We start from the raw sequence: 16,536 nt of genomic DNA, 5'->3' as shown, positions 1-16,536 counted from the left end.
TTTTTTTAGCTTAACTGAACATCTTCGGAGTTATTGGAATGGTTATATGACTTTTTTCGGGTTAAATGGTGGCTGTCTCGCCAAAAAACCCACATTTTGAAAGTGGTAGTGTAGCCTACATATATGCATTTGGTTGATGCTTTTATCCAAATTGATTTAAATTTCATTCAATTTGATCAGTTCGTTCATTTCAGGAATCAAATCCATGACACCAGTGTTGCTAGCACTATTTACAGGAACGTTGACTGAGGAATAGAAATTCCATAATGTTTGGCAAAAAAAAATCCATTTTCCCCTATTTCTTCAAATATACACCCCATTAAGAAAATCTGAGTGTGAATGGATCTTATTCAGAATTGAATCTAGGGTGATGCACTCATTGTATAGTGTGAAAAGCCACCATCTCCCGCTTTTTGAAAACCTGCATTACCCCCTCTCTAAATGACAACCCTTCTGCTCTTCTTTTGAAAAGCAGCTTGCAGCTCTATTTCCACACTATTTAAGGAGGGAATCTTGCAGGTCATTGCTCTCTGCAAAGCAGGCCATTATAGTGAAAAGGCCTCTGTAAAAAGCTTTCGTGACAGATTGCAAATCGCATTAAGAAAGAACCTGAAGTGCTGATCACAAATATTGTGTATTTTATAACGCAGGATAAAATGAAACAGCACCATGCAAGAGTGTAAACTCAGGCAACAATTTGTAGATCGAGGACTCAGACAGACCCAGGTGTGTGCAAGTTGGACTTACTTTCCCAGGGCGAAGCATTCTAGCTTAAGCGTGGATCCTTTAGCAGCTGGAATGGTGTCTGGGAAATGAAGCTCTATTTTGGGCTCGTACTCTCCCATCACTCCTGCCATGGGCAGACAATACACCACAGATGCAAACGGCTTTGTCATTCATGATTTACGACATACAAGCTTTGTACTCCAGAATACAAGCAAAACAACAACAAATGGCAAAACACAAAGACCTGTCAATGAGCTGGGGAGTCGAGAAGATTGTGCCAAAAATACAGAGCACATTATTAAAGATTTATGGAACACACATATTGAAAACAGGATCCATCTCAAATGGAAATGTGGCCTCTTTTGAGACATTGTCAAGAGTGCAGGTTAGTGTTCTTAAAAGAGGCAGTTTAGCCTTTAAGACACTGGCATCCATAAATCTCTGACATTTACGAATGAAGGTCTTTCAAAAAATGCCACATGCTCTTTTGACCCAACTGAAAAATAAATCTGTGAAATCTGTGGTTGCCAGAAAATTACCATTAAAAACGTTTTACAGACTAAACAAATATATGTTACAAAATAGTAAATTTCAGTAACTGAAATAATGTTGATATACCAAATACTAAACATTTTTTTAGCTTAATAAAATATTGACAACCACCTTAAAACACAGGTGGTAAAGAGAAAGCTTCACCACAAGTGGCTTTTCGACAAGCTGAGGTAAACACTTACATATAGAAAGTTCCCACTCTAAAGTCATACTCTCTAAAACAAACCACCATCATGGTAACAGACTAAAATAATGTAATAAAAATGTATTTAACAGCATAATATGTTACATTAAACCTTAATGTACATAACTGAAACTAAGAAGAAACAGATATTTAATTGAAAAACGTGAGCTGTCATACCGAGAATTCTGGGAAAGTCTATTTATGCTTTTTCACTGTAAATTATAAGATGACTTGCTCTTTTTCACTTCCAAAAATTGTAGATTTAACTGTATTTTACTGTAAATGTCTCATTATATCTATTACAGTTTTTTACAATATAGAGTAAGGTTTCTTAAGTCCACGATACATGGGGAACTTTTTTGTTGTTGTTTAGGGTTAAAAAGAAATATATGAGCAGTGGTATACTGTTAATGAACATCCTGATGCTGCCCAAACTGCTGAGAGCGCCATTTAGATGAATATGTTAATACGATGCTGCGTGCTTTCCTCACAACAACAAAAAAATTAATAGACAACAAAAATGACAGCAGTGAGGAAATAAGAGTTCAGAAAACATCTGAACATAGCGATGTGAATATACAGTATATGCACCAGCTCTGCAATTTAGCATCACGTCACATTTAGCATTTACTTGTATAGCACTTTATACAACGTATTGCTTTAAAGCAAGCAGCTTTACAGTATTAAACATGAAAAACAGTGACAGTGTCGCTTTCAATTAGAATTACAACTTTATTTTCTACTATAAAGCAGCTCTCGTATAAAGCAGGATTTCCGATATCCACGTCAAAGAAGGGCAGAGCCTCATTGCACACCTACCTATTTTGCAATCGTCATGGACCAATGGTAATACAAAACAAACAAGCAAACTTTTCTTAAAAAAGGTAGCTTTGGCTAGCTGTTTCGAATTCTCAAAACAAACTGCAAACGTCCTTCGTTTTTGCCTGATTTTGTTCGTAATGACTTCAGTTTGTTCTTAGATATCGTTTGAAGTATATCTGGGCCTTTATCGTTAACCAAGTAACAGGTTTTTCGAGGAGCATTTATACAGTCTTTTATCTTTAAAATTCCAATAATCTTTTTTACAGTGTATGCTCCTATATGGTGGATAAACTGTACAGTATTTAACAGACAACCCTCTTACCATCGTTTCTCAGCACTAAAGGTGTCGGCGAACTGAACACCCTCTCCTTGGTAATAGTGTTATTAACCACGCAGGTGTAATTCCCTACGTCAGATGGTTCCACTTTAGCTATGTAGAGATTCCCCGTCTCCTGGGACACAAAGCGCCGGCTGTCTTGCAGGACGAAGTGAGGGTACTCGTTGAAGACCCAGGTGAATGTGAGGTCTAGAAAGATGTCAGAAACAGAGAGTTATATTCTGACACAGACATTTATATTTTCAGAAAGGTGTAGAGTCACTTTGTTTGGTAAACTATAATCTCGGCTAGAAAGCGTAGGCTACAGACTGTCTGTATTACACCACTCGCTTTGCCTCAGGCTGACCTCCTTAGGGCAGGTGAGGTTCAGTAAACAGAGTGACTCTTCCTTTGTGAGGCGGCAGGAAAGGGAGCGAAACAAACTAGATTAAAGCGCCTCACTGGCACTCTTATGACACAAGCCCTGTCCGGCTTCACCATGGCTAGGGACGAAGGCTTCTCTGCTGGCGTCATTCATGCATGGCTCGCTCTTACTGAAAAAGCCTGAACCAGAGAAGACCGAAGGCCCTGCCACAGTGCATTAGCGTGTCATCTCCAGGAAACTAAGAGGAGGAAGGGAATGGGAAAGAGAGGCTTGTGCACATGATGCAACTGTTGGAAAGGTGTACGGGATGGCTGCCACTCAAAAAGTGTCCCCCGAGACCGCGCCGCCTATCAAAAGACGCTGACAGGCTGGATGTCGTGAAGTAAAAGCAATTCTTTATGATCAGGTTGGCCCAGGAATCCTTGCATTAGAACTCTTTGACAAATGCGCTGATCGTAGAACAATCGAAAAGAGAGAATTGTTACTGAAAACACTAACAAACCTGCTGTTCAGAAATATAATGAAAGAGCCCACCTCTCGGAAAGTACATGACATGTCCTCGACATAGTGATATACAATATAAGAGCTGTCTATGCTCTATTCTAGCAATCTAAGGAAGTGATGCATAATTAAAATGCCGGAAAAAATGGCCTACAGCTTTAAAATAATGACGGACAACGTCAAAGTCAAGAGATGACTCTACCAAAGTCTCTACCATTCATGCAACATTTGTATGTCTATACATTTAATTCATAGAAAATATATTCAGCAACAAAAAGCCACACAATCCTAACTTCTCTAAGTCTGGTCATTTCATAAATAGCTATATCGAATGCTACATTCAAAAGTTTGGGGTAGGTAAGAATGCTTTTGGAAAGAAGGCTGAATTTATTTGATCAAAGAACAGCAATATTTCAGTAAGAACAGCAATATTTTAGAATATTATTACAATTAAAAAAATAAATAAATAAATGTGAATATATTTTGAAATTTAATTTACGGCTGTGATGGCCAAGCTGAATTTTCAGCATCATTACTCCAGTCTTCAATGTCACATGATCATGATCCTTCAGAAATCATTCCAATATGCTGATTTAATGCTCAAGAAATTATTATTATTATTATTATCAATGTAGAAAACAGTTGGTTTCCCAAAGGTTTCTAAAAACAACATTTATTTGAAATAATTTTTTTTATAGTTTTTACTGCCACTTTTGACCAATTTAAACATTTTTGAATAAATTATCAATTTCTTTAAGAAAAAACTTACTGACCTTGAGCATTTGAACGGTAGTGTATGTGGATTGATATTGAGCCATTTGATTTAGCAGATGTAGAGCAGATGAAGGAAAAAGTGATTTAAATATTACTAGTGTAGAGTAATATAGCTTCCTCCACTATGACAAAACAGGTTGGTAATAATAACCAATTTGCTTTTTGAGTAAAGCAATCTCAATAGACAGCTAGATCATGGGTACTTTGATAAGACATTTTGATCTAGCAGGAAACTACAAATGTGGAGCAGAGAAAACTTGCTTTTAAAATGTTTGATCACATGCAGTTTTACAACAATGAACATCTTCGGCATTGCTCTTATGGAAACTAGCTTAGATGTTTTAAATATTACTAGTGTAAAACAATATAGCTTCTTCCACAATAAAACAGGTTGGTAATAATAACCCATTTGTCTTTTGAGTTCAATATGCAGCCTAAATCTAAACAGATAAAGAGCAACTATATTGTAATTCTTCAACTTATGCACAGCAAAAACTTTTATAATAGAATCAGTTCGAAATTTGCAAAGCTTAGCATTCTTGTATGCATTTTTCAGTGATAAAAAATTGATTACCTACTCAGCACAAAAAAAAGCATTCGTCTAAAAAAAACATATTTCCTACTAATTGGGTTGAGATTTCAATTTCAGGTCTTTATTTCCATTTGCCTCCAGATTCAGGTCTGATTGAAAAGAAAGTGATCCAAATGAGAAAACAAATTGAAGCCAAACAAACGATGGCAGGATCTGCGATCCATAGTAAATGAGTTTCTTTAGAAGGTCTAATGCTAACCAGCATGCTTACTCCAAGTAAAATGACCATCAGTGGTTCAGAAACGGGTCTTCTTCACAACAAAGTATTTTGATTAAATTTCTGCCTTCTCGAGCTTTTTTGAATTATTTATTTCTGGCTTTTTATTCATAGTTAGGCTACGTTTTCAATCGCTTGTGACATTAAAGCCAAACATTAGAGTATTCTCATATGAAATGCTTCTCTTGTGGGTTCTCTAATTAAACAAATGGTTTATTACAGATTTATCTCAGCAAACTATAATTGCCAGCCTATCAAACAAATTCACATCTTCTAATTTCTGACATCTCATTTGTCGCAGTAATAGTCACGACCTCTAATTGATATTGATGTTTCTCACTGCCTGGTTCTTGTTTGCACTTGGGGTCTAATGACTTCTGTCCAATTACAGCTGGTTGAATTACAACCTCAGTCTTGTCTAAGGATAAGCGCATATATGCCTAAGAGAAGCACAATTACCATGCGGACATGCATTTCTGCCACTCCTGGTTCTAGCCTGTGAAACAACCAGGGTGGATCTAGAAAATTATTTATGGGGGGTGACATGAGGACTGTGAGAGAGTGGAGGGAGAAACACGAAAGCAAGCAAGCATTCAATCATCTATACTCAATCTATATCACATACTACATCTATACTATAATTAAAAACAAAATTCAGCCGCAAGTGGCAATCAGCGGGTTGCAAGCACCAATGTCCCATGTAAATGATTAATGATCCCATTGAAATATATCTTATGATGTGGTTTGATTCAAGTTGGAAAAGTCCATCTCGAATCTTCACAGAAAGTTGGGCAACAGCAACATACTGGTGTCTAAAGGGGCAACTGAATTTCAAAAGAATCACTTCCTCTTACAGTTAGATTAAAAGAGAAGTAAAAAAAGAAAGAAAAAGAAACCCAAACCCAGTATAAAAATGTTTACGGTCGTCTTAATAGATGTGGTGTATGTGTATCAACATTTAAAATGAGATTAATCACGTCTTAAGCCTGGTTCACACGGCAGGATAATTAGGCCGATTTTAGCCCTGATTTAGGCAAGGCAAGGCAAGCTTATTTATATAGCACATTTCATACACAATGGTAATTCAAAGTGCTTTACATAGAAGAAATTAAAATCATCAATAATAATCAAAGGAAATCAGAATAATTAAAACAGTTTAGAATAAAAGATAAAATACAGAAATAATCAAAAGAAATCAGAATAATTAAAACAGTTTAGAATAAAAGATAAAATACAGAAATAATCAAAAGAAATCAGAATAATTAAAACACAGTACAAACAGTCAGACGAAGAGTGGTAAAGTGCTCATTCAGTAAATGCACAGCTAAACAGATGTGTTTTGAGTTTGGATTTGAATGTGACTACTGTAGGAGCACATCTGATCTCTTCTGGAAGCTGGTTCCAGCTGCGGCTGGCATAATAGCTAAAAGCAGACTCGCCATGCTTAGAGTGAACCCTTGGTATTTCTAGCTGATGTGATCCTAGTGATCTGAGTGATCTGTTGGGTTTATATTCAGTGAGCATATCTGCAATGTATTGAGGTCCTAGGCCATTGAATGATTTATATACCAGTAATAATACTTTAAAATCAATCCTAAATGTAACTGGCAGCCAGTGTAAAGACCTGAGGACTGGTGTGATGTGTTCATATTTTCTGGTTCTGCTCAGAATCCTAGCAGCAGCGTTCTGTATGAGCTGCAACTGTCTTATGGTCTTTTTGGGAAGGCCAGTGAGGAGTCCATTACAATAATCCACCCTACTGGTGATGAAAGCATGCACAAGTTTCTCTAAGTCTTGACTGGAAACAAAGCATCTAATTTTTGCAATATTTTTCAGGTGATAGTATGCTGATTTATTTATTGCTTTGACATGACTACTGAAACTAAGGTCTGACTCTAGAGACACACCCAGATTCCTGACTTGATTTTTAGTTGTTTGAACCCTAGACTGAAGGTATGTGTTCACCTTTACCCATTTTCCACCAAGGCAGAGCTGGTGCTGGTTCGGAGCCAGGGCTTAGTTTCAAATCGGTTCTTTGTTTTCCGACCACCAAAGCACCAGCTCCGAACGAGTAAAAGTGGTTCTTAAGTAGCACCAAATCATTGCTGGTCTAGAAGTAAGAACCGCTTTTGTCAGCGGCTGGGGGCGGGGTTACCGTGACCAACAAGACAAACAGAAACTTGTGACCGCCATTTTTTAAATAGCAGCTAATCGTGCTAATAGCAGCTTGATTGTAATCTCCGTTAATGCAAGTTACGGCGAGCTGCACGAACGATTTGGTTATTTCTCATTATTTGGCTCATTGGGAGCATGTACAGTTTGAATAGGAGTGGCGCAAGAATTGAGCCTTGAGGGACTCCGCATGTCATGGGTGTCCACTCAGACTTATGATCTCCAATACTCACATAATAGCCCTTCCGACAATCTTAAGGATGGTCCGATTATCGTAAAATAATCTGATCAGATATTCCTGCCGTGTGTGGTGTTAAGACTGCTCTCGTCTGCTCGGAAGGACCTTGGGACCGCTCCGATCTCAAATCGGGGATATCCAACATGTTGGATTTTTTTGGCCCGATTTCTCCTCGTGTGTTGTGTCCCCCGGGGACAAATGAGCAGGCAGCCTGTGGACTGTGGCGTGTAGCCAATCAGAAATCGAGGTGACGAGGCGCAGAGGAAGCACCGGGAAATAAAATCAAAACAGCCGGCGGCATGGCGTACCAGAAAGTCCGGTGGATGTCGGAGATGGATTCGGTTAAAAACAAACTACAAACTATCGCCACTGCATCCTCTTCGTCCGCCATGATTGTTTACTCGGAAGTCACGTTGGATCTCGAGGGATTTCATTTAATTTATTTCTATAATACGTGTAGCCTAATCTTATGATTGCAGTTTAAATGTTTGCTTTATTATTACACAATAGAAAATAAGTGTCTTTATAGAAAATGTATAATATATATTATCTTGAAAAAGACAAATAAAATGGTCTCTTCATTTTAAAATGACAGCGTTATATTTAATTATGTCTGTCAATAAAAGTTAAATATTTAATGATATATAAGCATTTCACATATTTCTATGCACACTAATTATATAAAACTATACTGCCAGTACACAATAGTTATACAAATGAACTAGATTAATGCATTTATTTCCACTCACCATTATAGAAAATTAGGCTTAAAAGATTTCTTCATCTTTCAGTTGAAATGGCTGATAGATTAGAATTTGGGGTCCAATTTATTCCGATTTAAATTAATTTGGGGTCCAATTCACTTTAGGTGTTTGGACCCCTAAAAAAAAATCACATTCTAAATGTATCTGAGCTTGTTAAGAGTATAGGTCTGTCATTACTACATACACAAGAGTTTACTGATATTATGTAGGCTACTTGGATGACATAAAAATCAAGTTTTAGTGCATCAAGTTTAAGAGTAACAAAAAAGTTTGAATTCGCTAGAAAAAAAGAAAGGCAAAAATATCATATTTTTATATTGTGTGGGTGGTGATGGCGCAGTGGATAAGACACATGCCTTTGGTGTGAGAGAGCCAGGTTCGAATCCACTGTCAGACACCAATGTTTCCCTGAGCAAAATACTTAACCCCTAGTTGCTCCAGAGGCATGCGACCTCTGAAATATAGCAATTGTATGTCGCTTTGGATAAAAGCGTCAGCTAAATGAATAAATGTAAATGTAAATATCAAAGCAGATGTAACAACTCAGTCAAAATAAAGCGAGAAGTGTTGCGGAAAATAATACCGCAATACCAGACTATACGAACGGGATTGGATTCATGAACAAATGGAAAAACAGTCATTTTGTTCTTGAATTGACCTACACTGGTTGTGCTGTGGGTTTTTGACTCACAAAAATAACCCGTTCATAAGAGTCACCTGTTAATGAAGTTGATTACACACATATTGAGCAGCCGTGGAGCAGACGTGTTTTCATGCCATTTTTACAGAGTACATCTTTTTTTATGTAATCACATTAAAGCACAGCTGCCAAAAATGAAGTATAGAAAAACCAATTTACATTTATATTTCATACTGGGATAAATCTGAGGTAGCAGATGGGGTGGCAATGCTTTTTCTTAAAGTCCCACCCCGGTATCCGCCCCTGGAAACATTGGAGTGTTCTTTATTATACTTCTCAAATTTACAATTTATCACCAACAGTTCATCTAAAAAAGCTCTATGCAAGTTTCAATAATTTCCCAGGGATGATGAAACAAAGAAAACAATGGTTCCCTTTCGTTCTCACTCCGAGTTACGTCGGATGACAACGAATGGGGTTTCGCTTAGAACACCTATCGACTTCGAGTATTACAAAACGAGCCAATGGCAAAGAGATGCCATGGGTCTGCGGAATTTGCCTAGCGTAACTCCGCCCCACCTTGTGGGTATAAAAGGAGGAAGCCGGCAACATGCAGATATGTTTTCGCTTCGGAGCCAAGAGTATTTCTTCACTCCACAGTCATCTCTGACTTCGCTCTATGAGACGGGCTTCTCTCTCCGGTGTTGGTGTGACGGCGATCTGCAGCGAGCTCACAGTGCCTGCTGATCTGTGCAGTGATCTGCCAGAGTGTGTGTGTCTCCCTGCGCTGCTTCAACATCGCAGAGTTTTTTTCTCCTCTCATAAAAGAGCTCGTACGCGGCACGTCTTTTTAAAGACGGCTCGCCCGTGTATTTCTGATTGCAGCGGACTGGTATCGGACTCTGATGGGCACGAGCGCTGTCTAGTGTGTTTGGGCTTTGATCATGCTTGAACAGCACTCTTGGATGACTCATGTTCTCTCTGGGAACGTGATCATCGCGTCATATATAGGTCGAGACTCGGTGAACTCGCAAGAGTGAGAGTCCCCTCATCCACCCCCTGATCTTCGGCTGGTGGCCAGGGTGACCTGAGGGTGTTGGTCTGGAACAAGGCACAGACTCTGTGTCCGCGACCCCAGCCCCCCTCTTTAATGACGGTGCCCGCTAGCGAACTGATGATTCCACGAGTCTACCCTTGGGTGGCCCGTGTGTTTTCATTTGAAGTTACAGAGGATGATGCTGTGTCTGTAGCAGCATCACTAGGTGGGCTTGATTCTTCTGGAAATGACGACTCATCACAGCTGCCACCCTCTGGTGTGCATACGGCTGTGCCTGAGTCTGATCCGGAGATGACGGCCATGCTTTCCCGGTGACGATTGATTTTTGGGTGAGGCCGACGACGCGCGTCCACGGCAAACCCCAATATCTTTCCTCCCGGTCGTGCATGATGAGATCACGGGTCCGCTCGTTGGTCTCATCCGCCTTTCCTCCCCTCAGGGGCCGCTGCCCATGGGTACACTGGAGTCCCCCCGGTTGAACGCTCTGTTGCCATGCTACTGTGTCCTCAGAGTGCTTCCCGGCGCAATCCTAAGCACCCGTCCAAAGCCTGTAGTTCTTTTCGTCTACACTAATCTGTGGCGAAATCCTATAGTGCCTCGGGACAGGCAGCCGCTTCACTGCATCCCATGACCGTTCTGCTGGTCTACCTGACCCAGATGCTCATGGACATGCAGGAGGGCGGGACTGACCCGAGGCTCTTCAGTGAGCTGCGCGCCGCCACTGAGCTTAATCTCCGAGCGACGAAAGTGGCCGTACGCTCTCGGAGTCAGGTGATGTTCACCATTCTGGGGCTGACCGATCTGATGTGCATGATGTCGGGCGGATCCGTCTGCTCGACACCCCCATCTCCCAGGTCGGCCTCTTCGGCGGTGCGGTTGAGTGCTTCTGCCCAACAGTTCTCAACCACCCGTGAGCAGATTGAGGTTATTCTGCCCGACGGCCCCGCCGCCCGCTCAGATCCCTCAGTCTGCCCACCGCCGAAGGCGCCCTCCCACGGTTGCAACCCCGCCCGTTCACCCATGCCTGGCTCTGGAAGACTGTAGGGAGGATGCCACAGCCCTCTCCAGCCCCGCCCCCCGCTAAAAGCCGGGTTAAGCGGCACTTTTGAGATGGGCTGCTCAGAGATAAGACTCAGTTCTTTCCAGGAGTTGGACATAAAAATCAAGTTTTAGTGCATCAAGTTTGAGAGTAACAAAAACGTTTGAATTCGCTAGAAAAAAAGAACGGCAAAAAATATCAAAGCAGATGTAACAACTCAGTCAAAATAAAGCGAGAAGTGTTGCGGAAAATAGTACCGGGCCTCTCCTTTCCCCGGCTGGGGAAGAATCCTTATTCAGAAAGAGCTGACTCTCTCGTCTCTGAGCATACAGAGTTCTCGGACGACACAGAGCGCCGCCCACAAGCTGTGCTCTCCTCGTCCCCCTCTGTCCCAGAGGTGGTTGACACGGCGTGCCGTCCACGGACCGCTTCGCCCCTGTCCCCCACTGTTGCCAGACCCCTGACAGAGCAGGCCCCCGTGGAACGCTGGTCCTTCCCTGGCCTCCTCTGTCAGGGTGTTGTTATGACCTTGCCCCCACACCGGGCCGCTATGCCGTCCACATCTGGGCCGGTCATTCCGCTTCGCTGCACCACCGGGGGGACTCTGTGGTTCTTGACGACGCTGGCACAGTTGGGAGCCTGCCTAGAGCTTCCCTATCTGTTCCGCTGGGTCGCACGAACCATCGGCTCGGCTATGCGATTCAGATTCAGTCTCCTCCCCGCTTCAGGGGAGTCCGCTCAACTTTGGTCGATGGCTATGCCCCTATCATGAGAGAGGAGGTTGCTACCCTACTGGCGAAGGGTGCGATTGAGACTCTCCCTCCAACCGAAATGAGGTCCGGGTTTACAGCCCCTACCTCATTGTCCAGGAGAAGTCTGGTGGGTTACGGCCAATCCTGGACCTACGCATCTGAACCCCTCCATTCACAGGCTGCCGTTCAAGATGCTCCTGGCCAAACGCATTTCTGGATGTGTGCAGCCACAGGATTGGTTGGAAACGATCGACCTGAAGGACGCCTACTTTTATGTCTCCGTTCTCCTTCGACTCAGACCATACCTACGGTTTACTGTCAGGGCGCGAATATCAGTACGCTGTTCTCCCATTCGGGCTAGCCCTGTCTTCTCGCGCCTTCACAAGGTTTTTGAGGCAGCCCTTGTTCCTCCATGGGAACACGGGGTTCGCATCCTGAACTATCTCGGTGACTGGCTGTCTTAAGCTCTCTCCTGAGACCAGGTTTGCGAATACAGGGACCCAGTGCTCCGGCACCTAGCTCGTCTGGGCCTTCGGGTCAACTGGGCAAGGAGTAAACTTTGCCCCGTGCAGAGGAGCTCTTTTCTTGGTATGGACTTGGTCGCCTTCTCCACTCAGCCATTGCTGACTTGCCTGAGAATATCAAGCGCAAGAGTGCGGTTCCACTGAAGTATTTTCAGAGGCTCCTGGGGCATATGGCATCTGCAGCCGCGGTACGCCGCTCAGATTGCTTCATATGAGTCCGCTTCAGCTTTGGCTTCGCGACAGAGTCCCGAGGCATGGCAACACGGCACCCTCCGAGTACCAGTTACTCCGACCTGCCGTCAGTACTCACTCCGTGGTCGAACCTCAGTTTTCTACGGGTCCGATTGCCCCTGGAACGAGCTTCCCGGCATGTTGTTGTCTCAACAGATGCCTCCACGGGCTGGGGCGCCATGTGCAATGGACATGCTGTTACACTCTCATGTTGAGCAGAAATGCTCCTGAAAAATTCAGTGATATTTATCACACCAGGTGTTGAGCAGAAATGCTCCTGAAGTTCAGTGAATTTCTTCATAGTTAGGTGTTGAGCAAGGTTGCTCCTGAAGCTCAGTGATTCTCGCATGTAGTGTTGAGCACTATGGCATGTCTATTGCCTCGAGTTGCAGGCAGTACGCCTTGCCCTGCACCGCTTCCGGGCATTGCTCAGGGGTAAACACGTACTAGTCCGATCAGACAATACCACCACAGTAGCGTACATCAACCGTCAAGGTGGTCTACGCTCGCGCCGTATGTCGCAACTCGCCCGCCACCTCCTCTTATGGAGTCAGAAGCATCTGAGGTCACTTCGAGCCATTTTCATTCCCGGAGTCCTGAACCGTGCAGCCAACGAGCTCTCACGGCTTCAGCACCTCCCTGGAGAATGGCGACTCCATCGCCAGTTGGTTCAGCTGATTTGGGACCAGTTCGGGGACGCACAGATAGATCTGTTTGCCTCTCACGACTTGACCCATTGTGACCTGTATTATTCCCTGACCAAGGGCACGCTCGGCACAGATGCACTGGCGCACAGCTGGCCGCGCGGCCGCAAATACGCGTTCCCCCAGTGAGCCTTCTTGCGCAGGTTTTGCGCAAAGTCAAGGAGGTCGAGGAGCAGGTCCTTCTGGTTGCGCCCTACTGGCCCACCCAGACCTGGTTCTCCGAACTCATACTCCTCGCGACAGCACCTCCTTGGCCCATTCCTCTGAGGAAGGACCTCCTTTCTCAGGGACGGGGCACCCTATGGCACCCTCGTCCCGATCTTTGGAACCTCCACGTGTGGCTCCTGGACGGGACGAGGCAGGTTTGAGTACCCTACCACCAGCGGTGGCGGCTACCATCACTTCCGCTAGAGCGTCGTCCACGTGACACGTCTATGCATTGAAGTGTAACCTCTTCGTCAACTGGTGCTCTTCTCACCGAGAAGACCCCCGGAGATGTTCGATTAGTGTCGTGCTTTCCTTCCTTCAAAATGGGTTGGAGCAAAGGCTGTCTCCCTCCACCCTGAAAGTCTATGTTGCCGCTATATCCGGACACCATGACCCGGTCGAAGGTAAGTCTGTTGGGAAGCACGACCTGATCATCAGGTTCCTGAGAGGAGCGACGAGACTGAATCCTCCTCGCCCTCCTCTCGTTCCCTCATGGGACCTCTCAGTGGTTCTAACTGCCCTGCGGAGTGCTCCCTTTGAGCCTTTGCAATCAGTGGAGCTTAAGTTCCTGTCTATGAAGACAACGCTCCAGGTTGCATTGGCCTCTATCAAGAGGGTAGGGGACCTGCACGCATTCTCTGTTGACGAAGCGTGCCTGGAATTCGGGCTGGCTTACTCTCACGTGATCCTGAGACCCCGGCTCGGATATGTGCCCAAGGTTCCTACCACTCCCTTCCGGGACCAGGTGGTGAACCTGCAAGCGTTGCCCCTGGAGGAGGCAGACCCAGCCTTGGCACTGCTCTGTCCAGTACGAGCTCTCCGCGCCTATGTAGACAGGACGCAGTGTTTCAGGACCTCAGACCAGCTCTTTGTCTGTTATGGTGGGAAGTTGAAGGGAAAGGCTCTCCCCAAGCAAAGGTTGTCTCACTGGATAGTGGACGCCATTGCTTTGGCACACCAGCAGCAAGGTCGACCGTGCCCCCTTGGTGTGACTGCCCACTCCACCCGGAGTGTGGCGTCCTCTTGGGCTCTAGCGCATGGTGCCTCGCTAACAGACATCTGCAGAACTGCAGGCTGGGCGACACCTAACACATTCGCCAGATTCTACAATCTCCGAGTGGATCCAGTGTCCTCTCATGTACTCACTTCAACCAACTAGTACTGGACCCGCTCAGGTGTCTTCGCTTGCTGGCCATTCCACTCCACGGACTGGATACGTGCGATTTCTCCTCAGGTGAGTTTCTCCGAAAGCCCTGAGTTCCTCCAGCACTCCTGACTTCGGCGCCAGTGTCTATTGCCTGTGCGTCAGCTAGGTGCCTCCCGTGTGCATGATCCCTCCTCTGAGCGACCCCCACATGTGTATTTCCACTGTAAGCCTCTCTGAGCATGTGTCTTTCCCTTGGCAAGCCACCTTGCCACCCCTGGGGTTTGAAATATTCCACCTGCGGCTGGACACCCCAGTGTTCTCCATATACATCCCTCCGGGTCATATGTGTATTCTCTAAGGTTACGTATGTAACCCTCGTTCCCTGAGTAGGGAATGGAGACGTTACGTCTGCCTGCCACTTTCCTCTGTACCGCGGGGATCGCCTGAGCTCAGTCTTGGCTCCTCAGCGAAGAAACATATCTGCATGTTGCCGGCTTCTTCCTTTTATACCCACGAGTTGGGGCAGAGTTACGCTATGCAAATTCCGCAGACCCATGGCATTTCTTTGCCATTGGCTCGTTTTATAATACTCGAAGTCGATAGGTGTTCTAAGTCAAACCCCATTCGTCGTCATCCGACGTAACGTCTCCGTTCCCTAATCAGGGAACGAGGGTTACATACGCAACCGAGACGTTTCATGTTATGCAATGGGATAAAGGAAGCATTTTATGGTTTTAAGAGCAAGTACATGTATGTATGCAGCGTTTCACAGACAACTTTTTTTTTTTACGTCAAAAGTGAATCGCCATTTGAAACCCATTTTACTTCCATAATCTGACATTTTCAAGTAAAGCGGGATATTAAACTAAAAAAAAAAGAAAAATGCAGGGCAGGAATTTAATCCATAAGTAACTTATTGGATGGTGAGAAGTGTGTGTCCCACACCAGAGTGTGTCCCATACCATATTCATTCACTGAATGAAAAATCACAAAAGAAATGTGCCTAAATATCTATTTGGCTGTTGGTTAACATTATCTAACAACTTGTGCAACCCAGTGTTGTTATTATTAGCTAAAACAAAAAAACAAAAAAATAGTATTTGAATTTTTAGTAATTGAAATGAAGCTGAAATAAAATAAAATAAAATATAAATATTAGATGAAAAACTTAAAACTTAAAAAAACTTTATAAGAAAAAACAATAGAATAGTTGCCTTGACAAAAAGTAATACATAAAAAATAATATAAATATCAGAAATTGATAACAAAATTACTAAAATTGTACTTAAAATCAAAACTGATAAAACATAACCATAAAGTAATTGAAAATATGAATACATATTATCATAGTATATAATGCTAAAAGTGGCATCAAAGGAAAAGCAATGTGATTGCAAAAGGAAGAGCATTTTGATTAAAACAGATATTTTGCTTGACCAACCAATTAATTATTCACTATATGACAAATTGTTAAAATTTCTTTAAATGGCGAGATATACAGACTTACCTCCAGAATGCAAAGGTGTGCCACATAACAAAACAACCCCTTGGCCTTCCCTGACATTGACAGCACTTCTTGTCTGCGTTTTGAAGTTTTCCAGATCTGTAACAGATTAAATGTGAAAAAAATAAGCAATGGAAAAGAAATGTTAACTGCAATCGTTTAGTAGCGCTCAAATTTGAGAAAGTAAAAAGAAATCAGGGATTGAGAAGAGTCCAAAGCATACAGTGGGTGTCTGACAATGCAGTCTAGTGAAACAGTATGAGGCTGTATGAAAAAAGGAATCCTAACGTTGCCTCCACCTACCAGCATCATTACCAGAGATATCTTAATCTCACCCACCGAGCCAGCAGCTTCCCTGTCAATACATCTCCACACGATTCATCCTCGCAAATTAACAGGAGGAGAGGAAGTTGGCAGCCTGCTCGTATACCTGGCATGATAAAAACCTTCTCCTTGTATCGTGACAGAAAAGGCCTTGTGTAACTGTG

The 16,536-nt window shown here is 43.5% G+C and overlaps 1 protein-coding gene across 2 annotated transcripts in view; it reads right to left on the bottom strand.

Moving 5' to 3' along the window:
• cntn3b (contactin 3b) overlaps nucleotides 1-16,536 on the bottom strand; it is a 103,013-nt gene that overhangs the window by 41,557 nt on the left and 44,920 nt on the right. Inside the window, exons 1-4 of one of the 2 annotated variants that reach the window (XM_077198080.1) lie at nucleotides 16,272-16,288; nucleotides 16,052-16,147; nucleotides 2,607-2,810; nucleotides 748-850 (exon numbers count right to left, since the gene is read on the bottom strand). In XM_077198080.1, the coding sequence (XP_077054195.1) occupies nucleotides 748-845 (98 nt within the window). In that variant the 5' untranslated portion in view covers nucleotides 846-850; nucleotides 2,607-2,810; nucleotides 16,052-16,147; nucleotides 16,272-16,288. Of the gene's footprint in view, nucleotides 1-747; nucleotides 851-2,606; nucleotides 2,811-16,051; nucleotides 16,148-16,271; nucleotides 16,289-16,536 lie in introns of those variants that run through there. The other variant, XM_077198079.1, reaches the window with a different exon arrangement.

Source organism: Siphateles boraxobius, unplaced genomic scaffold, assembly GCF_051911475.1.
Source record: "Siphateles boraxobius isolate OS27281-9 unplaced genomic scaffold, OSU_SipBor_1 41, whole genome shotgun sequence".
Taxonomy (NCBI): Eukaryota; Metazoa; Chordata; class Actinopteri; order Cypriniformes; family Leuciscidae; genus Siphateles; species Siphateles boraxobius.
The sequence above is the reverse complement of the archived record's forward strand: the minus strand, read 5'-3'. Positions and strand labels throughout refer to the sequence as shown.